The sequence below is a fragment of the Pseudophryne corroboree genome, chromosome 7, assembly GCF_028390025.1.
Source record: "Pseudophryne corroboree isolate aPseCor3 chromosome 7, aPseCor3.hap2, whole genome shotgun sequence".
Lineage (NCBI taxonomy): Eukaryota > Metazoa > Chordata > Amphibia > Anura > Myobatrachidae > Pseudophryne > Pseudophryne corroboree.
In genome coordinates, this window is record NC_086450.1 from 357595419 (window position 1) to 357617683 (window position 22265).

The 22265-nt window shown below is 45.8% G+C and overlaps 1 protein-coding gene across 7 annotated transcripts in view; it reads left to right on the forward strand.

Moving 5' to 3' along the window:
- The window catches only part of EEF2K (eukaryotic elongation factor 2 kinase), a 117271-nt gene that overhangs the window by 50179 nt on the left and 44827 nt on the right, over positions 1 to 22265 (forward strand). For all 7 annotated transcript variants that reach the window (XM_063934449.1, XM_063934455.1, XM_063934454.1 and 4 more), the window contains exons 4-6: positions 4240 to 4300; positions 5567 to 5604; positions 11804 to 11975. In XM_063934449.1, coding sequence (XP_063790519.1) covers positions 4240 to 4300; positions 5567 to 5604; positions 11804 to 11975 — 271 coding nt within the window. The remainder of the gene's footprint in view (positions 1 to 4239; positions 4301 to 5566; positions 5605 to 11803; positions 11976 to 22265) is intronic.

The following is a 22265-nucleotide window of genomic DNA, read 5'->3' on the forward strand; positions in this document are numbered from 1 at the left end:
TTAGATAGGCCCTTTAATATGATGATAATGGTCCATTTTGTACCCCAATCTTGTCAATATGAATCTCTGCTAGCTGTTACCATCTGCACACTCCTGGTGACTAATGCAGTCCATTCCAAACAATTCAGACCTTTATTGCAGAACATTTGGATAATCCTGTCGGTTCAAGCTACGCTACATTTCTTGCATTAGGCCATTCCTCTCCCAGATGATTTATCATCCATTCACTGGTCATCTCAAGGCTCGACTACTGTAATGTTCTCCTCACTGGCCTCACTCGCTCCCGTCTTGCTTCCCTCCAATCTGTCCTCAACTCCGCAGCTAGGCTTATCTTCCTCTCCCGCCGCTCCACTTCTGCCACTCCCCTTCGACAAAATCTACACGGTCTCCCATTCCCCTACAGAATCCTCTTCAAACTCCTCAACCTCACATACAACTCTGATTCCACGCTCCCTACATCTCAAACCTCCTCTCTGTTCATACTCCCTCCCACCCCCTGGTCGGCCAATGACCGTCGCCTCTCCTCTACCCCGGTCACTGCTTCCCATGCTCGAGTTCAAGATTTTGCCCTTGCTGCACCCTTTCAGTGGAACGTGCTCCCACACTCCATTAGACTCTCCCCGACCTTGCAAAGCTTCAAACGGGCACTAATAACCCACCTATTCATCAAAGCGTACCCTTACGATGCATAACCTAGTCCTGAGGCTGCACCTCCATCCCCCTGCCTCAGGCCTTGACCATCTCTGCTTTGCTTACATCCTGCCATCAGGCTACCGCCCGCTTGCTTGCACCTCATGTCATCTGCCTGCCGCCCCTTCCCACTAGATTGTTAGCTCCTCAGAGCAGGGCCCTCTTTCCTTTTGTTGTCAAAGCCCTCTTCTCGACACATTTCACTCACAGCTCTCTCCTACTCAGCGACCATCTTTACCCGCATTTTTTCCTGCTGGTAAAGGCTCACCTCTATCTATGGACACCAGCCCCGAGTAGTACAGTATGCTGATTACTCCCTCGCTACTTACATCTAAGCTGTATTATGTTTTGAGAATTGTGGTGCTCTTTGTTACCTGTACTCTATTTTTGTTATTTATTTACTGTAATGTTAAGTTCTGTCTCCCTGTACTGTTCTATTGTATGCCCTTTGTACGGCGCTGTGAAACACTTGTAGCGCCTTATAAATAAAATGTAATAATAATAATCAGCCCATCGTGTCCATTTAAAATCTTAACCAATTGTATCTGAATCGACTTTGACAGGATTGATAATCCGGTTCCGATGGCATACATTGGCAGTAATGTTTTCCAAAACTAACAAACAAGGGAACATGAATGACTACTTATTCCATATTGTTCATGGCTAAAGTATTACCTGCACACAACCAGGGACTCTTTCTGCTCTAGCTGCCAGGATGTTAGTAAATGTGTTGTTAGTAAATGCAGAAATAACATGATGACTGTCAGAGGTAATGTGCATTAGAGAGCTATGCATGACTGAAATAGGGGGTGTACTCTACACTGTGCTGTCTAGATCATAGTTGCAGTTTACAGCGAGTGCTACTATGTTTCAATACCTGCATTTTAAAAGTCTGGCTGTCTCATACTCCTAGAAGCCTGGTTGAGTTCCAGGAATGTTCCCAGTAAATTTGGAGTGGTTCTCTGAGACACGTCAGCCAGCAAACTTAAAGCAACCTACGTATGCAGTCCTGTAAAGTAGGGAGCATGAGGTCTTGAAATGTAGCACTTCTCATTTATCGCCAGGACCTTTTACTGTAGCATTTAGGGGTCTGTTTACTAAGCCTTGGATGGAGATAAAGTAGCTGGAAATAAAGTACCAGCCAGTCGGCTCCTAACTGCTATGCCACAGACGGGGTTTGAAAAATTACAGGAGCCGATTGGCTGGTACTTTATCTCTAGCAACTTTATCTCCATCCAAGGCTTAGTAAATAGACCCCTTAGTCATCTTGGGGCAATTACCAGTTCTGAATAAATACATGTAACATCCACCACGTTTAAGCTCTTCTTTGCTGTACCAATGCATATTCCTTTGTTATGGATGTAGTTACAGTATCAAATGCATTCAGCAATTATGTCTGTATTAGAAGTTTGCACTGTAGATCAGTTGAGGTTCATGTTATTGTTTTACCCGAATTTACCCGAATCTCAAAATGTCATCTTATTGGCTCTCAGATGTCATGTGTTTTGGACAGCCAATCAGAAAAATCCAGATAAATCCAAACTAGCGGTAATTTTGGCTTTAATAACTGAGTAAATCCGAAGCTGCACATCTTTACTCTAAACTGAGCAACCTGGAAATGAAAGAGTTAATGCTTAATGTAAAGCAATCCTTGTGATGGGTGGGATTGGGAATCCACTGCTGCAAGCTGGTTCTTCCTAATAAGTACAGATATTAGCGTAATCATTTCCAGATTTCACAGTGTAGAGGCTATAGGGCACCTCCCCCACCCTCAAAGACAATACATAAAACATAAACTTAGACACACAAAAAGAAGTAAAACATCTGCAGTGTGAGGACAAGAGACACTTACCCTGTGATATGTGCAGGTCCATATGGTTTATGACCTGTATGATACAGACTGTATGTTTATGTGTTCTCTCACATTTATGTTGTACTGTATATAGACCATGGCCTGAGACTTGGCTAAATATAGACATGTGTTTAGATACAGCTCAACTACGTCAGTAACATCATGGTGGCTAAGTATAGCACAGAGAGTGATGATTGTGGCTATTGGCCTCAGACATGAAGTCCATCTATTCCTAACCAGCCCTGTGCTTCCCAATGTCCCGCATATGCTTTCTGTCATTAAACTGTCTATTAACCACTGATAAAGAACAGTCCCAAAAATAGGATTTTTCCAATATGTGGTATGCAATTACATATAGTTAAACTTGATCCCATTCCTTCATATGACAAACGGCTGTATAGTTTTATCTGTACTTTATGTTCTGTCGTGATGTTCTTGCTTTTTTAATTTAATCCGACTTTATTTATGTGTGGTTTGTTTAAAAGACAAATTCAGCAAAATATCAGTTTGCCAAACTTAGGGGTCTATTCATGTAGAAAACGAAATCAGAATTGCTACTTATCACTATACATCGCATCGCTTCGATGCGATGTATAGCCGTGATAAGTAGCAATTCATGTATACTTACCCTTCCGTCGATGCGCTGCGGTGTCTGGGGCTCCCGCGGTGACGTCTTCTCCGGCGGTCCCTCCCTGCGATGCGCGGAGTCCAGCGACGATCCCTTTGCGCATGCGCAGCTCAGTGACCTCCCGGCAGGCCGCAGTGGTTGCTGGGAGGTTGGGGGGCGGAGCCAGCACGAGGTGCCGAGCAGCGATCAGGGAAGCATTGAGCTTCCCTGATGTCTCCGCACCGCAGTTCAGGTTACGCCGTCCTCAGATGGCGAACCTGAACTCCATGGAGAAGCGGAAAGCAGAGCTTTCCGCACCTTCATGAATCGCACTCACCATACAAAGGTATGGTGATGCGATTCAGGCACAGAGCGGGGGTACCGCTGGAGAAGTCAGAGACTTCTCCACGGTAACCGGCTCTGTGAATTGCGGTAAGCAGAGAAAAGCCCTGTTTACCGCAAAACAGGGCTTTTCTCTGCTTCATGAATAGACCCCTTAATGTTCACTTAGGAACATAAGGGTCTGTTCATAAAGCAGTGAGAAGTGAGTCAGTGGAGAAGTTGCCCATGGCAACCAATCAGCATTGACGAAAACATTTATAATTTGCAAACTATAAAATGATACAGAGCAGCTGATTGGTTGCCATGGGCAACTTCTCCACTCACTCTCTTCTCCACTCTTTTTACTGGTTTATGAATAGACCCCATATTCTTGAAAGGTCCCTTAAGATCCTCCACACAACAGTCCCTGCTATCTCTATCATCTTCTCAACGTAGAGTCAAATATGTAATTTATTTTGCTACTTTTTTTTAATATAGTTTTTAACTTAAGCCCACATTTTTTACCAAAATCATGCTAAGCAGCTCAATTTTGCAGAGTTTATTATAATTATTCCAGTTAGCAGTGCTTAGTACTATAGAGTGTGCATCTGCATTTTTTTTCTGTGCTTGAAATCGTCATGTAGGAGCAGATATATTGTTTGTGATGCGTGCACACTGAAATTGTCAGATTTTTTTTTAGTATTTGGCGTAATTTTGTACTGTGCTGTGTTGAGACGGGCTATTAATAGATTGTATTCTTTGTCTGTAGGTACAATGTTGTGTCCGGCCAGTGGGTGCAAGATGACGTATTGATTAAAATGGCCTCTCAGGTAAGTGCTTTCTCCTATTGCTCACGGTCTCCTGCTCTAGATAATTGACCGATAACCAGAACTGTAATTTGGAGTCATTCCCATTTTGAATGCAATTGAGTTGAACTCTCTTAACTTTATTCTGTAAAATATTAATTATAGGTCCCCACTGTAATGTGTCCTTAAACCCCTCCAGTGGCAGTTAATGACCCAGTGATCTCTCATGTCCATGCAGATGTGTTTTCATACATCATGTTGCAGTCGTGCCATATAGCCCCTCTCGGAGTGCCAGGTCCCGTGAGACCCTGCTAACGTCGGACATCTTTTTTGACTAAAAGGTCTCTTAGTCACAACACAATGTGACTAGGATGCACGAGGAGACTGTGCTGATTAATATGATATATGACACTTGTATATCTGTGTACGACTGAGTCTCTGAATCTGTACACAAAGTGCTACAATGTAGTAGCTGCGGCTCTTTTCCAATAAGAGTTCTGTTATACAGACTCAGTCACACACAATATACATATATCAAATTAATCAGCACAGTCTCCTCATGCATCATAGTCGCATTGCGTTGCAACTAAAATGCATTTTCAGCAAGAAAAGATGCCTGACGCTAGCATAGTTGCATGGGACCCGACGGCTCACTCGCGCCAGGCATCTCACATAGAGTGGCGTACTGAGGCTGTATGTATGAGGACACATCTTTAGGTCTCTGTTGGCCCAGCATTCTGGAGTGTGATTTTAGCAGTGAAGCCACTGGTCACATACAGATACATCACTGCCGGCGGCAGGAGGAAATCCATTCTGTATTTATTCACAGCTAGGCATGCAACGGGATGGCACGGTTGCATGGGATACATGCGACCATGTCAGTAAAAGCCAAGCTGGCTGTGGTTGCAACCCATGCGTCCTTGCCAGGTAAGTGGTTGGAGGCATAGGACACTTGTCATGGATCTGACATTGAATACAAATCACGTATGATGTATGTGCACCTCCCAACATTTACACATGCACAATTTGGACCATGTGAGCCAGTTGCTGATCTGCACATAAATGCAGACTTTGCGTAAAACGTTCAGTTTAATAAATCCTTCCTCTTTTGAGGTTGTTAATCGGGACCCTCCTGTCAAAATTGGTACAGTTAGGAGTTATGCATATTTTATTCCTTTTAACATGCTAGTGTTTGTAATCTGTGTTCAAGTAATGATGTCAGACAGTGCAATCATTTATAGGCAATTAAACGTACCTTAATATTAGTTGTTCTGTTTAATTTTTTAACAGCCGTTTGGTCGTGGTGCTATGAGAGAATGCTACAGAATGTAAGTAAAGATGTTTTTATAATGTTGTTGATATGAATGCATACAATATATATGGAATTGTAGATAATGCAGTTGATAAAAAAGCACAGGTTAGTGCGTGAAGAACGTCTCTTACCTGGCATGAGCTACAGGTATAATTAGACACATGAGTATTATCTGAGTGTGCTGATCATTTGTAACTGTTATAAAATGTGTTAGGAGGAGCATTTGGAAATATAATGAGATTTAGGGGGGAGGGGGGGGGAGTATCCAATTACCCGCGATGCCGTTTCTGCCAATCAAAACAGTTGGATATCACGATTAATGACCGATGGTCATTATCAAGGTATCCAATAAGAGATAATTTTGAGCGGCTGAAATTGTACCTGCGAATGCGCGAAAACGCACGGGATTGGGGATAAATCCACGACCCATGTGTTATCGCGGCTCTGACGGCTTGCTAATCGCAGATTATGCTCGGGTGCCTGACAAGTGCCGGAGGGGATGAGCGCGTCACATCGGGACTGATAGGATAGTCCCCAGCGATACAATTACCCGCGGTAACTGGATACCCCCTTAGGCTGAATTTTGGTAATCTGCAAGGATTTCTCACTAGTGTAGTGTGATTCATGGCCTGTCAGCATAGTGGTGTTGTCATCATATAGCTTTCTAATGTCTCAGATGTTTCACACACATTCCATCAAGGAAGTCGCCATAAAGATGTTGATTAAACCTTTATACCTATTATTGTTTTGTTAATTGATTTATAGAGCACCAACTACTTTCTCAATGCTGTGGTTCCCAATTTACAATTATGAATCACGCATGACTGTAAAAAAACTTTCAAGAATACTTTAAGCAAACATTCTTTCTATTCTTCAAACTAAATATTACAAAACTAAACCATGTTTGCCTTCCCGTGCCTATTAAATGTGGCTGGGTACGAGTAAACGACAGAACAACACCTAGAACATTATTTAGTGATCCAGTGTAGTGAATTTTTGCAGAAGAACACAGTCACTTCGGAGACACTAATGTTGGCCACAGCCACCGATATTGCCAAAGTGGCTTGATGTTGCGTGTTCAGGAACTAATGGCCTAATTCAGACCTGTTCAGTGTTCACAGCAGCAAATTTGTTTTCTGATGGGCAAAATCATGTGCAGTGTGTAGGGGGGGGGGGGGGGGGGAGATATAACATATGCAGAGAGGGTTAGATTTAGGTGGGGTGTGTTCAAACTGAAATCTAAATTGCAGTATAAAAATAAAGCAGCCTGTATTTACCCTGCACAGAAACAATATAAACCACCCAAATCTAACTCTCTCTGCACATGTTACATCTGCCCCCCTGTAGTGCAACATGATTTTGCCCATGAGAGAACAAATTTGCTGCTGCGATCAGGTCTGAATTAGGCCCTAAGATCAAAACTGAGTGGATCATTTTTTGGGCATGACTGAAAATCTTTTGTTGGATTGTGTGTGCCATCACCTGCTGATAGATTTCGAGTGCTTTTTTGTGCAGCGTCTTGGCCTGAATGCTGAATACTGTATGTGGAACTGTTCAAATTGGTCACCAATGCATGTTGAGAAACCTGATATTAATTGGTTTATTTTTTTTTTAAGTATCAACAGCATGACCATTACCTGAGGTGAATTTAGCGGTCAGCTTGCCTCCCATTACTTCACTGTCCCCTTTGCCCCTTTCATGTTGGAGCTGGTGCGAATGCCTCCAGACTGCTAAACCATCCTCAGCCTCACTCCACCACCTCTTGCACCACAATTTACTGGCCACTACCCTCCTATGCCATTTGCAAAAAAATAAAATAAATCGTAATGAAAATAATTAAAACCATCTGGCTAGCAGCCTAGGAGGATCTCATGCAGACTGCTAATACGCACCCACAACAAGTGGCACCCTAGTCATGTACAAGGGCGTAGCTACCATAGGTGCAGGGAGTGCAACTGCTATGGGGCCCAGAGCTGAGAGGGACCCATCTTCTCTGTCAAAGTTACATGTGTTGTATACATTTTAAACCATTGGGTAGAACATAGGGGCCACACAAACTCTTGCCTTTCGTCCTACAATAGATCTAATTACACCCCTGGACCTGCTCATTCTACTGTAGTATAAAATGGAGGGCATTATAATGTTACATACAGTAATATGAAATGGGGCACTGTAATGTGGCATACTATGAACTGTGGACACTGTATATAGTAATGTGAATCAGGTTTACTGTATTGCATAATATGTAATTGCAGCCCTACAATGTTATATGCTATGATCTATAAAATAAACAAGGGCAGTTCTTTGGGGGATAACATTAACTACTACTACTATACAGTAGTTCAGTAAGTAAACTAGGGGGGTTCACTACGGCTGGCCGGCGGTCGGGCTCCCGGCGACCAGCATCCCGGCGCCGGGAGCCCGACCGCCGGCTTACCGACAGCGTGGCGAGCGCAAATGAGCCCCTTGCGGGCTCGCTGCGCTCGCCACGCTACGGGCACGGTGGCGCGCTACCACACTATTTTATTCTCCCTCTATGGGGGTCGTGGACCCCCACGAGGGAAAATAAGTGTCGGTATGCCGTCTGTCGGGCTCCCGGCGCCGGTATACTGAGCGCCGGGAGCCCGACCGCCGGCATACAGAAGACCACCCAACTAGGGCACTATTATGGGGCAAACAAAGAACAACTGCTGCAGAGAAGTGTCTCTCTAGAAGCATTGGAACAGGGGCCCCTTCAAAATGTTGCTATGGGGCCCCCAAATTTCTGGTTACGGCCCCTGGTCATTTTTTTTTTTTTTTTAATCTAATGCTTTCATCCAGATCATTGTGATGTAACGTAATGACTTTAGGGGCAATAAAGACAGAGAAGGTTAAATATTGTAGAGTTAAAATGATCAAAAGCTAAATAACACATTGACCTCAGATCATGTTTAGAAACCAGATACCTGGCATGTTTTACAACAGGCTCTGATGATAAGATGATTAATGAGATCAAACAATCTTTCATTTGTTTTCCTGCCTAAAGATGTGTTCCTGTTTTATGACTTACCACAGATAATTATGCATCATATTGTCTTAGGAATTAGTGAGACAATAGTATAAGTGTACATAAGGCCTGATTCAGAGGGGGTCTCTATTTGCATTGCTGCTGCATCTTAAAGTGCAGCAGCAATGCAAAAATATATTAATGGCTCTTAAGAAAAACAGATTCCTCCTGCCGGTATCACAGATCCGAGTGCTGCGTCGGAAGACACAGCCATCTGAGTCTAAGCTTACTCTGAATAACCTTTGAAACTCCTCTGCAGGGATCAAGAAATATGCATTGGAAGACACAGACCTTGGCCTTAGCGGCAATACTTTTGTACTTTAGGAGTAGCTCCCAGCCAGCGCAGCTCCTGCGCGCTGGCAGGAGCTACTCGACACTGTGAGGGTCGCAGCGGCTGCGTGTGACGTCACACAGACGCCGCGGCCTGCCATCCACCCCCCCCCAACGGTTCGGGCACGTCTGCATTACCCGGACCGTGCCACCTAAACGGTGGCCAAACACTGCCGGCCCGCCCCCTCCCAACCAATGACTGCCTGTGTATGTCAATCAATGTTTAGCTTTTATTATTTCATTTTACACTGGGGCGGAGCCCCTGGATGGATGGACAGATCACCCCTTTAAGATACAGCAGACAGAGAGTACCCATTTTTCGGATACAGCAGAGCATCCCTTTCAGATACAGCAGACAGAGCACCCCTTTCAGATACAGCAGACAGAGAGAGCACCCCTTTCAGATACAGAGGACAGAGAGAGCACCCCTTTCAGATACAGCAGACAGAGAGAGCACCCCTTTCAGATATAGCAGACAGAGAGAGCACCCCTTTCAGATACAGCAGACAGAGAGAGCACCCCTTTCAGATACAGCAGACAGAGCACCCCTTTCAGATACAGCAGACAGAGCACCCCTTTCAGATATAGCAGACAGAGAGAGCACCCCTTTCAGATACAGCAGACATAGAGAGCACCCCTTTCAGATACAGCAGACAGAGAGAGCACCCCTTTCAGATACAGCAGACAGAGAGAGCACCCCTTTCAGATACAGCAGACAGAGAGAGCATCCCTTTCAGATACAGCAGACAGAGAGAGCACCCCTTTCAGATACAGCAGACAGAGAGAGCACCCCTTTCAGATACAGCAGACAGAGAGAGCACCCCTTTCAGATACAGCAGACAGAGAGAGCACCCCTTTCAGATACAGCAGACAGAGAGAGCACCCCTTTCAGATACAGCAGACAGAGAGAGCACCCCTTTCAGATACAGCAGACAGAGAGAGCACCCCTTTCAGATACAGCAGACAGAGAGAGCACCCCTTTCAGATACAGCAGACAGAGAGAGCACCCCTTTCAGATACAGAGGACAGAGAGAACACCCCTTTCAGATACAGCAGACAGAGAGAGCATCCCTTTCAGATACAGCAGACAGAGAGAGCACCCCTTTCAGATACAGCAGACAGAGAGAGCATCCCTTTCAGATACAGCAGACAGAGAGAGCATCCCTTTCAGATACAGCAGACAGAGAGAGCACCCCTTTCAGATACAGCAGACAGAGAGAGCACCCCTTTCAGATACAGAGGACAGAGAGAGCACCCCTTTCAGATACAGCAGACAGAGAGAGCACCCCTTTCAGATATAGCAGACAGAGAGAGCACCCCTTTCAGATACAGCAGACAGAGAGAGCACCCCTTTCAGATACAGCAGACAGAGCACCCCTTTCAGATACAGCAGACAGAGAGAGCACCCCTTTCAGATACAGAGGACAGAGAGAGCACCCCTTTCAGATACAGCAGACAGAGAGAGCACCCCTTTCAGATACAGCAGACAGAGAGAGCACCCCTTTCAGATACAGAGGACAGAGAGAGCACCCCTTTCAGATATAGCAGACAGAGAGAGCACCCCTTTCAGATACAGCAGACATAGAGAGCACCCCTTTCAGATACAGCAGACAGAGAGAGCACCCCTTTCAGATACAGCAGACAGAGAGAGCACCCCTTTCAGATACAGCAGACAGAGAGAGCATCCCTTTCAGATACAGCAGACAGAGAGAGCACCCCTTTCAGATACAGCAGACAGAGAGAGCACCCCTTTCAGATACAGCAGACAGAGAGAGCACCCCTTTCAGATACAGCAGACAGAGAGAGCACCCCTTTCAGATACAGCAGACAGAGAGAGCACCCCTTTCAGATACAGCAGACAGAGAGAGCACCCCTTTCAGATACAGCAGACAGAGAGAGCACCCCTTTCAGATACAGCAGACAGAGAGAGCACCCCTTTCAGATACAGAGGACAGAGAGAACACCCCTTTCAGATACAGCAGACAGAGAGAGCATCCCTTTCAGATACAGCAGACAGAGAGAGCACCCCTTTCAGATACAGCAGACAGAGAGAGCATCCCTTTCAGATACAGCAGACAGAGAGAGTATCCCTTTCAGATACAGCAGACAGAGAGAGCACCCCTTTCAGATACAGCAGACAGAGAGAGCACCCCTTTCAGATACAGAGGACAGAGAGAGCACCCCTTTCAGATACAGCAGACAGAGAGAGCATCCCTTTCAGATACAGCAGACAGAGAGAGCACCCCTTTCAGATACAGCAGACAGAGAGAGAGCACCCCTTTCAGATACAGCAGACAGAGAGAGCATCCCTTTCAGATACAGCAGACAGAGAGAGCACCCCTTTCAGATACAGCAGACAGAGAGAGCATCCCTTTCAGATACAGCAGACAGAGAGAGCACCCCTTTCAGATACAGCAGACAGAGCACCCGCCCCAAGCCAGACAACACAGTACTGAGACGGACACGTCCGTCCAGTACACTCTCCACAGCCGGAGTGAAGATGGCGCCGATGCACGGGGACTTATATAAAATCCAAAACCCGCGAGACTCCGATAGCGGGAAGATGACGTTCGGCTCGCTTTGGGATCCGAGTAAGACGGGAAGTCCAGAGCCGGACTCGGATCCCGCCTCGAATCTCAATGTTCGGGTGGGTTCGGTTCCCCAAAACCGAACCCGCTCATCTCTAATCCCTTTGTGGGAAAAGGATGTGTAAACAGCCTGATCTGGGCCACCTGTGTCTTTTTAAAATAGCCAGGCTTGGATAACCTTAACCAAAAGTCACTTTGAAATTTATTTCAGTTAACATATCTTATGTGTGCAATTTTTTTTTTTTTCACAGGAAGAAGCGGTCTAATTTCTCACACAAACAGCTGTGGAAAAATGCCTACAATTATGTAGCCAAACGATATTTAGAGACGGTCGACAGAGATGTGTACTTTGAAGATGTCCGACTTCAAATGGAGGCGAAACTGTGGGGGGAGGAGTACAACCGACACAAGCCTCCTAAGCAGGTAGGATTGGTTTATTGGGGGTCATTCCGAGTTGTTCGCTCATTGCCGATTTTCGCTATGCTGCGATTTGTTGCTAATTGTGCATGCGCAAGGCACACTGGGCGCATGCGCTTAGTTATTTAGCTAAAAACTTAGCAGTTTTGCTGTGGATCCTGCGGCGCTTTTCAGTCGCACTGCTGATCGGTGAATGATTGACAGGAAAGGGGCGTTTCTGGGTGGTAACTGAGCTTTTTCCGGGAGTGTGCTAAAAAACGCGGGAGTGTCTAGAGAAACGGGGGAGTGGCTGGCCGAACGCAGGGCGTGTTTGTTACGTCAAACCAGGAACTAAACGGACTGAGCTGATCGTAATCTGTGAGTAGGTCTGGAGCTACTCAGAAATTATTTATTAACAGTTCTGCTAATCTTTCGTTCGCAATTCTGCTAAGCTAAGATACACTCCCAGAGGGCGGCGGCCTAGTGTGTGCAATGCTGCTAAAAGCAGCTAGCGAGCGAACAACTCGGAATGAGGGCCATTGTCTTGGGAATTGAGTTTGTGTCACACCATGTACTAAGAGTAGTGAAGAATACATAATCCTGTCAGGGAGTTTTATAAAACTTATGTGACTTCTCTTATAGTTTACAGAGTCCTATGGGCCTAATTCAGACCTGATCGTAGCAGCAAAATCTTTCTTTAAACCATGTGCACTGCAGGTGGGGCAGATATAATATGTGAGAGATTTAGATTGGGTAGGTTATATTATATTATAGGTTATATTGTTATATTGTTTCTGTGCAGGGTAAATACTGGCTATTTTATTTTTACACTGCAATTTAGATTTCAGTTTCAACACACCACACCCACATCTAACTCTCTCTGAACATGTTATATCTGCCCCACCTGCAGTGCACGTGGTTTTGGCCTTTAGAGAAAAAATTTGCTGATGCGATCAGGTCTGAATTAGGCCCTATATTACTATCCAGGATCTGTAGAGCACAAGTTATCCCAGATGCTGTACAGTAAATGAAAACCTAGAAATCTAACATGATATTACAACGTGCAAGTCTTGTAGAGCTTTTGTCCTTCTTTGCTCAGTTGGGTGTTATGCTTGATTTGATGCCTAGGCCTACGTCAATATGCTGATTCGGATGCATCTTACACTTGCATCTTACACTTGCTGCTACTTTCACTTAAAGAGTCGGGATGGTGTAGTGAAGAGACGGGAAAGCTAATCAGTACAAAGGGGTATATTCAATTGCAGTCGAAAGCTACAGTCTGTCGGAAAGACGTCAGTTTTCGACTTTTTTAGGTCGGAAGGGGTTCCGACCTATTCAATACACCCCAGAATTTTCCGACAAGTCAGGAATTCTGACTTGCCGGAAAGCACGTCGATTGGCGGAATAGCCGCCAATCCGCGTGCTTTTGTCGGAAACAAGGCCAAATTCGACAAGTTTTGGCCCCATTTCCAACCATCTCAATCCAACATTAAAAAAAGTCAGATTGAGATGAGAGGAGGAGATGGGGGAGAGCCGCGGCTACAGCAGTGTAGCAGGAGGGTGGGGCACCGCCACCGCTTACGGCAGCGTCCATCCAGCTTCAGCACGCGAGGTCCCGCTTGCTGGAGCCGGGTGGATGCTGCCGTGAGGTCTGGTGGCGGTGCCCCATCCTCCTTCTACACTGTTCTGTAGCCGCTGCCCTTCCCCGTCTCCCGGCTGCTCTCCCCCGTCACCCCGCTGCTCTCCCCCGTCTCCTCCTTTCAGCACCCTCATCTCAAGCCGACTTTTTTTAAAAGTCAGATCCTGTCAGATAGCCCTTGTCGGATCCATTCCGACAAATGCATGTCGGAATGGATCCGACTCTAATTGAATATACCCCAAAGGAACTATCTATGATCAGAGTGCATTAGAAATAATTATTCTTAATAATTATTTAATAATTATTTTTTGGGGGGACACTACTAAGCTTGGGGTGTAGAGGGCACTGTGAGCAGCTGGCACATAAAATTTGTTTGAAGCTAAGCCCTCCCCGTCCACATCCCATAAGCTCCGTCAGCCAATTGGAATTTGTATATATTGCATAATAATGGTTTCTAACCACAAAGAATTATAGTGTTACATGCAAATCATATGTGTTGTCATGCCAGATTTTTATGTGAATGCATTTTGAGCCCGTGTTTTGGACACATTAAATATATTTACTATTAATATACCACAGACACAGTTATACCACAGACAGGCAGTTATAATAATTGTAATTTAATATTGAAATTGATATTGTATTATCTTGTCTATTGTATTAAATAGCGCTGTCACCTTTTTTATTGTCTTTTGTATCACTAGGTATTAGGAGGTTAGCTTCCTGAGTAGACAGCTGTTATTGGTATGGGAGGCAGTCAATTGACCGCCTCTCGGGATCCCGGCGGTCAGGATACCGACGCCGGAATCCCGACACCAGCAGAAATACTGGCGTTCGGAGTTCTGACCGCCGGCTAGTTACCCCTCTTGGGTGGTGGTCCACGCCATCACCACCGGGATCACGGCTGCCGGGTTCCCTGCAGTGATCTCCTGACCGCCGGGATCTCGTACTGATCCCATTGGTATAATGATTGCAAGTGTGAATGACAACAAATGTCAAAGGGATAATGACTTTGTTCCAGTTAGGTCACCCCATCTTAAACTATTGTGGCCCCCATGAATAACAAAACGTAGCACCAATTCAGTTATTTTACATTTGGCAGTCTTGATCGGCTTTTAATTCTGCATCTGGGAATTGCTGTGCTATATTTTTTTGTTGCCACAGAAGCCATGAAATAATGTTTGTTCAGAAATCTAACAGGGTGGTCTTCAGGTTGCCGGCGGCCGGGCTCCTGGCGACCACCATACCGGCACCGGAATCCCGACCGCCGGCATACCGAAATCTTTTCTACCTCTTGGGGGTCTACGACCCCCCTGGAGGGAGAATAGATAGCGTGGCAAGCGTAGCACGCCACCGTGCCCGCAGCGTGGAGAGCGCAGTGAGCCCTCAAGGGGCTCATTTGCACTCGCCCAGCTGTCGGTATGCCGGCGGTCGGGATTCCGGCGCCGGTATGCTGGTTGCCGGGACTCTGACCACCGGCAAACCATACTGCACCAATCTAGCATGATGAATTGCTGTAAACAAGGTTTTGGCAGACAGCTGAGAGAGACAGGAATTTAACTTATGACCCTGTGTTCCAAACACCTATTGCCACACCTACGTGTCACCATGGCTAATACATAAACAGCTTTAAGCTGACAAGAGTAAAATAACCCCTTTAAATATTTTTTTGTAAGAAAATATCACATGAGCTTTGATATTTTTACTTAGATTGTCTTGTAGGAAGCTTTGCTATATTGTGCAACACTAAAAATGTTACAAGTATGTGACATGTTCTAGAGACCTGGGGATCTATTCATGAAGCAGTGAAAAGAGTGGGGAAAAGGACCAGAGGAGAAGTTGCCCATGGCAACCAATCAGCTTTGAAAGAAATTTTTACCAATTATAGTCTATAAAATATAGGGAGATGCTGTTTGGTTGCAATGGGCAACTTCTCCACTGGTCTGTTTCTCCACTGTTTTCACTGATTCATGAATAGACCCCCTGTCCCTCTGACTTGGTTCCCATGTATGATGATGCAATGGAGCAGACACTGGTAATATGTTGATAGGTGTACGGACACTGGCAAGGCCACCATCAGGGAGGACGGTCGAAACTTCAGCCCTGGGCTCGGCCTGAGAGGGGGCCCGTGTCGCGGCAGTGTAGATCGAGGCTGGGCCAGCCGCGCACAAGCAGGCAGCCATGGAGGGACAGAGCGCATCGGTATTATGAATTTAGCGCTGATCGTAAGCCAATCGGAGCTCACGGACTGACAGCCAATCAGGAGCCCCGGTTGGCTTACGGCCCTGATCCACACTCCTGCCACCTGGGCCCCCTCTCAATGTGTGTGTGTGTGTGTGTGTGTGTGTGTCTGTGGGACAGTGTGTGTGTTTGTGTGTCTATGGGGCAGTGTGTGTGTAAATGGGGCAGTGTGTGTGTGTGTGTGTGTGTGTGTGAAGCTGTGTGTGTCTATGGGGCAGTATCTGTGTGTGTGTGTGTGTCTCTATGGGGCAGTCTGTTTGTGTGTCTATAGGGCAGTGTGTGTGTGGCTATGGGGCAGTGGCTATGGGGCAGTGTGTGTGTGGCTATGGGGCAGTGTGTGTTGCTATGGGGCAGTATATGGTGGCTATGGGGAAGTGTGTGTGGTAGGGGGCCCTGCCTATTTTGTCAATCTGGAGCTCCACAATTTCTGATGGCAGCCATTGACACTGGAATGGCAGGCTGGATCGAAGTACTGTACCAAAGCAAGTGTTCAGTTTGGAGGACGGTACAGCTGTGCACAGGCATGCAGTCATTTCCGTGCACATAACACAATAATCTACAGACTATTTGCATTGAACTCAGCGGTGGGCCCAGTCAGTCACCTAATAAAGTCAACACCTTTGCCTTGCCTTTGAACTCTGCATTTCAACTCTAGAGGGTGTTGCCAGGTAATTAGTGGGATCAGTGATCCCCATGAGTTTGTGTGGGAGTAACTACGTGACTGCTTGGGAACATGTCATTGAAAAAAAGTTTCATTCATAACATGAATTTGCAGTCAGTCAGCTGTTTTATGTCCACCTGCTGAATATATAGGATATAAGCTGTATATGTGCCAAACTGAGGTAAAATTCTCTTCCTGTTATTCTGTTGAAATGATAGCAAAAAGTAAATAGGCAGTGTGTAATGATTATTTCTCTGGGGAGTTCGTTACCTATATCAGTGCCTATCCCCTATAGAATATTTTGCTTGAAGGGATGGAGAGATATATTAATAGAGTTATGACAGTGCAATATTGGTGTATACGAATGCATTGAGGTAGAGCCTGCTTATATGATATACAATGTAAAAAACACCATTCCAAATCTTTTACTTGTGATTATTAAGGTACCCACACATGCCATGCTTTTTTATTCTGATGCTATCTTATTCGGTGAGGATCACAAAATTATCGCCATTATTGGGGCACAGACACTGTGCAAAATAATACAGCGTAATCTAAAATATCACTGCAAAATGGGACCTGTCAAGGCCGATCATTTGGAATATCCATTACTTGAACATAATAATATTACACAGTGTGTGTGGGCAGATTTAGGGGGAGATTTAGCAAAACTTACAGTATGTGGTATATGTACAGTGCGTATGCTGAGGTGTTGCAGTGATGGGAACTAGGTTTTTCTCCTTCACAGACTAGGGGACACTGGAGCTTAAGACATTGGGGTATCGACGGGTGGATGAATGGAGGAGTGGAGCCGGCACTTTAAATTTAGAAGTATGACTGGCTTCTCCTTCTCTATGCCTCATAAGCCCCAGTTTTACAAATGTGCCTAAGGGAGCCGGTCACTCTGGACTATGCACAGTCCTTTGATTTTATTTTATATTTTTTATTTTAGTTATTTTAAAGAAAAGCATTTGAAGACAGGCAGAGAGCAAGTTGCTGCTGTCTTCCTGCACCATGGGAGCAGCCTGAGGGACCTGCCACCGCTTACTGTGGCTTGTATCCGAGTCCTCACGACCCACCGCACATCCGGCCAGCATGGAAGCGGTAAGTATTCCCATCATCCTTGCTAGCAAAGTGGGGAGTGAATATACAGTCTACTTGCCAGCCCAGCGCATTAGAGACATGACACTGACTAGCATAAAAACCCACAGCACTGTCATCTCTGCAATGTGCTGGCTCCTGGCATATTTCAGCTCTGGCAAGCTCCGCCATTGTAGAGAACACAGTGCCCGGTACTGTTGATATTGGCTGGTATCAGGGCTAGCAGCAGGGGGACGGAGCTTAGTGGTGGCGGGACCACTCAGACACCGCCACTGAAACAGGCTCTGCTGTGCGGGAACTTAATGTCTACGCGTTTCCCTAGGCACGGCCATCTACTTCTGACGAAGCTAGGTGGCCGTGCCTAGGGAAACGCATTAAGATCACCAACTGTCATTATGTTGTTCCACCCGAATATGGATCCAGATATGGACTGTTAAAGATTCCCTTGCCTTTGGACTATTATCAGTGTGGGACCTATTACATAACAGCATCGATTGGAAATACCGAGTGAATCGCATATTGACAGCTTGCTTGCTGATGATATAAAGCACACTTGGACATACCATCAATACAGGTAAAACCAGCTGTAACTCTTTGGTACCCCTCAGGGAACATTTGCCTTTCAGTCCGGGATCCAAAAGTGGACAATATTCGAGCAGTAAATATAAATTTTTCATGCTTCTCAGTAATATCATATCTTATTGTTGTTTTAAATATTGTGACCAATTAGTGTCATTTTAATTACACTGTTTAATAAAACATTTTTATTTATGCATCCACTTTTTATCATTGGAGATACTTCCTAGCGGCAGTTCTTTTGGTTTTTGTGCATTAATTTTAGTGGGACTGACAATCCCATTACTGGCTGCTGTGACAGTGCATCTGGGTTTCACCTATTTATTGCTATGGGAATCCATCTGTCTCTGTAAGTATGACAGGTAAGGCCTCTAAGGCTTCTCAGAAGGTGTCTGCCTGTACTAAGTACAACACTAAAATGACACAGGCATGCTCTGATGACTCAGCTCTGTGTGACTACGGTGAGTCTGGTAGTTCAGCCCTGGATGAGGCTTCACCTCTTCCAGCGACCACTCTGCCTTGAGTAACCACCTAGTGTCACGCTGGACCTGACTACGGAGTTGTCAGCCTTCTGTAGGGATTTGGAGTCAGCAAAGGGAGAAGGACCCAGTTCTGCCTCCTTCCTGTTTTCACAGGCGGTTGAGCCAGCATGGGCTCATGGATTAGCCCGCTCTATGTACAGTGGGTACTGCTGCAGATTATGGCTCCTCTTCTAGGTTTTCCAACACACCTGCACAGCGTCCATCAAAGAAGAGACTCCTGCCAGAGGTCCTATAGTGTGATGACCCAGACACTGATTTTTCTTCCCATGAAGAGGAAGGTGAGTTAATGGAGGAATCAGACAGGGACGATTTCCTTCAGCAGCACACGGATTCAGGAATTCAGGGGATAGAGGCCTTCATCCTGGCAGTCTGTCAGGTCCTGAAGGTCTTGTACTCAGACGCTACGTAGTCTCAGGATACATTTCTATTTTGTAAGAAACAGGTTGGCGGTTTCTTTCCCCACTTCTCAACAGTTGGACGAGCAGTTGTTTGTTGCTTGGAAACATCCAGACATGAAGTTCCAGATGTTCAAGCATTTTCTTTCCATTTACCCTTTTCCAGTAGCTAATAGGGACAAATGGTAGACTCCTCCGTCCTGTGGACCTGTCGATCTCTCGTCCTTAAAAGAAGACTAAGCTGTCTGTTCCAGAAGCTACAACCTTAAAGGGAAGTTTGGAACATAAGTTGGAGGCAACCTTAAAATCCATGTACATAGCTGTGGGAGTTTAACTCATGCTGGCGTTAGTCGGCTCTAGGGTCAACAAGGCTGTGGAAACATGGGCAAAGGAGTTAGTAAAGGGCCTGCAGTCAGGTAAGCCGTGGGCCGATCTGATTACATTAGCCGAGTACATCCGTGTGTTGGGTATCAACCTGGGTGACGCATCCAGGGATGTTGACCAGATAGGCTCTGAGATCTCTGCTTTGAAGGTTGCAGCTCACCAAGCCCTCTGGCTTCGAGCCTGGAAGGCTAACTCAGAATCAAAAAGTGCAGTTGAGGCACTGCAGATCATTGGGGATATCTTATTTGGTCCAGAACCGGACAGATGGATTTCTCAGGCTACAGGGGGCAAGTCCATTTTCTTGCCATCTACTGTGGTTGCCCCGAGTGGGTCCTACCCGGAACCTTCCTTTAGTTTCTTTTATCCCTCACCAGTTTTTGAGGAAAGACTTAGAGGTACCCCATCTGCAGCACAAGCCTGAAGCAGGAGGTGTTGCAGCAGGCGATTTCCAAGCTTCTGGAGGTGTTGATTCCAGTCCCATTGCATCAATACACGCAGGGATTTTACTTATGTTTGTGGTTCCGAAGCGGTATGATTCAGTCCAGCCTGTTTTGAATGTGAAATTGTTAAATATTTTTATAATGCTCTACTGGTTCAATATGGGAATTCGTGGTGTCCTTGGATATCAAAGACGCTTACCTGCACATCCCAGTTTGGGAGCTTCATCAAGCGTTCCACAACTTTACCTTCTAGGAGTCTCACTATCAGTTTCATGCTCTGCTTTTCGGTCTGTCATCAGCACCCAGGGTTTTTCCAAGGTGATGGCGGCTATGATTGCTCAACTCCAGTCCCTGAGTGTGACCATTGTCCCTTACCTGGGTGATCTCCTCATCAAGGCTCCCTCGGAGAAAAAACGTTTGGAGCAGGTGCCCCTAACTTATCGCATTCTCTTCATACATGGCTGTATCATCAACTTTCTGAAGTCCAACCTGGTGCCGGCTCAACTTCTCCAGTTTATAGGGATGATTCCGGACTCTTCCCTACAGCGAGTGTTCCTTCCAGTGGACAAGGCTCAGGTGATTCAGGAATTGGCTCGCTCGGTTCTCAAGCCAAAGAGGGTTCTGTTCACCTTTGCATTCGCCTCCTGGCGAATGCAAGATTCAACCCCATACATCGCCCCATCCAATTTGACTGGTTCCATTACAGACTGTTCTATTTGGATCTACTGTCTCAGTGGATGGGGTTGAGTCTTCAGATGCACTGGCTTGGGGTGTCTGTCACCCCAGTCCCACATCTCTCTGCTTTGGTGACTTCACTGACCATCTGATGGTGAGTTGTTGCTTAAGCATTTGGATCTGGATTCTCCTGACTACGGACGACAGTCTCCATGGCTTGGGTGTGGTGGTATTGGGCAGTAAATTCCAGGGCCGCTGGTTGCAATAAGAGGCGCTGCTGCCTATCAACATCCTGGAGCTCAGAGCAGTCTACAGTGCCTTCTTGCTAGCCTTATACACTGCCCTAGTTTCTTATTTGCTGCTTTTTGGGTACTTCTTCTTGGACTTTACATGGCGTTCACTATGCTTGCTATTTGCCACTTCTGTACAGAGGGAAAAGGTAGCAGGTGCACTATCTCACACTAGCTCAACCTGTAGTAACCAGAGGCACTTAGCATATTCCTGGCCAGGGCTATGCGCTTACCCACCGCATCAAGGTAGCCTCTCATTGGGTAAGTCCCTAACACTAACTATAGCGGTTCAGGTCCTGGGGGCAGGACACCCCAGAGCCACCCAGCCAGACAACCCCAGGGCATCGCAGGAGTGATAAAAATATAGGGTTAAAGAGGTAGGAGCAGCTGTTGCTGCATGTGTGAATAATGTGAGGAGTAAAAGAAAATTATGTGAAAGTGTTACATATATATAAAACAAACTATAAGTGCCATGGAGTGATGAAATAGTGTAAAATTGCGATGCCCAGGGACACCCAGCCATGGCAGGCACAGGGAGCCCCGCACCCCAGAGAATTCCCCCCATTATGGACTGCCATATTAAACAAAATGTAGGAGTCTTACCTCAGTGTGCTCATTCCAAATGTAAAGGCTAGAGTGTTGGACTATTTAAAAGCAGGGGGGTGGGTGGGGCAGGGTGCTAAATTAGGGTGAAGGTGTCTCCTACCTTCAAAAATGTGTGAATACATCAGTTACAGAGGGAAAAGGGCCCTAATTTGCACACCTTAATTAGGTAGTGAGGTGCTACTCTGCTTGAGACTTAGTAAAGTGTACAGAGGGAAAAGTTAGCAGGTGCACTATCTCACACTAGCTCAACCTGTAGTAACCAGAGGCACTTAGCATATTCCTGGCCAGGGCTATGAGTTTACCCACCTTGATGCGGTGGGTAAGCTCGTAGCCCTGGCCAGGAATAATTAAGGTGTGCAAATTAGGGCCCTTTTCCCCCTATTTGCCACTTCTAACTGAATTGCGTGGATATCGCTCACGCTTGATGAAAAAATCCTGGCAAGTGCACGTTGATGTAACGCATGAATTTACACTATGGAAACTGATTGTAATGTTAATATACATAAGTGCATAATATAATACTGGAAACGTGCCCAGTTCCCTCGGACTGGAATATGACGTATTTATACATTTATTTGCAACATTTACTCTTAAGCTGTTGTAGAGGAGAGTGCGGATAAAGGGCCTAATTCAGCATGAATCATTACTCTGAGAAATTGTAGTTCTCTGCGAGTAGAAAGGCGCCTCCCTAACAAAGAAAAAACGCCCCCTGCAAGTTTGCATATGCATCGCAGATCGCTATCCAGTCACAGATGCATACGCATTTT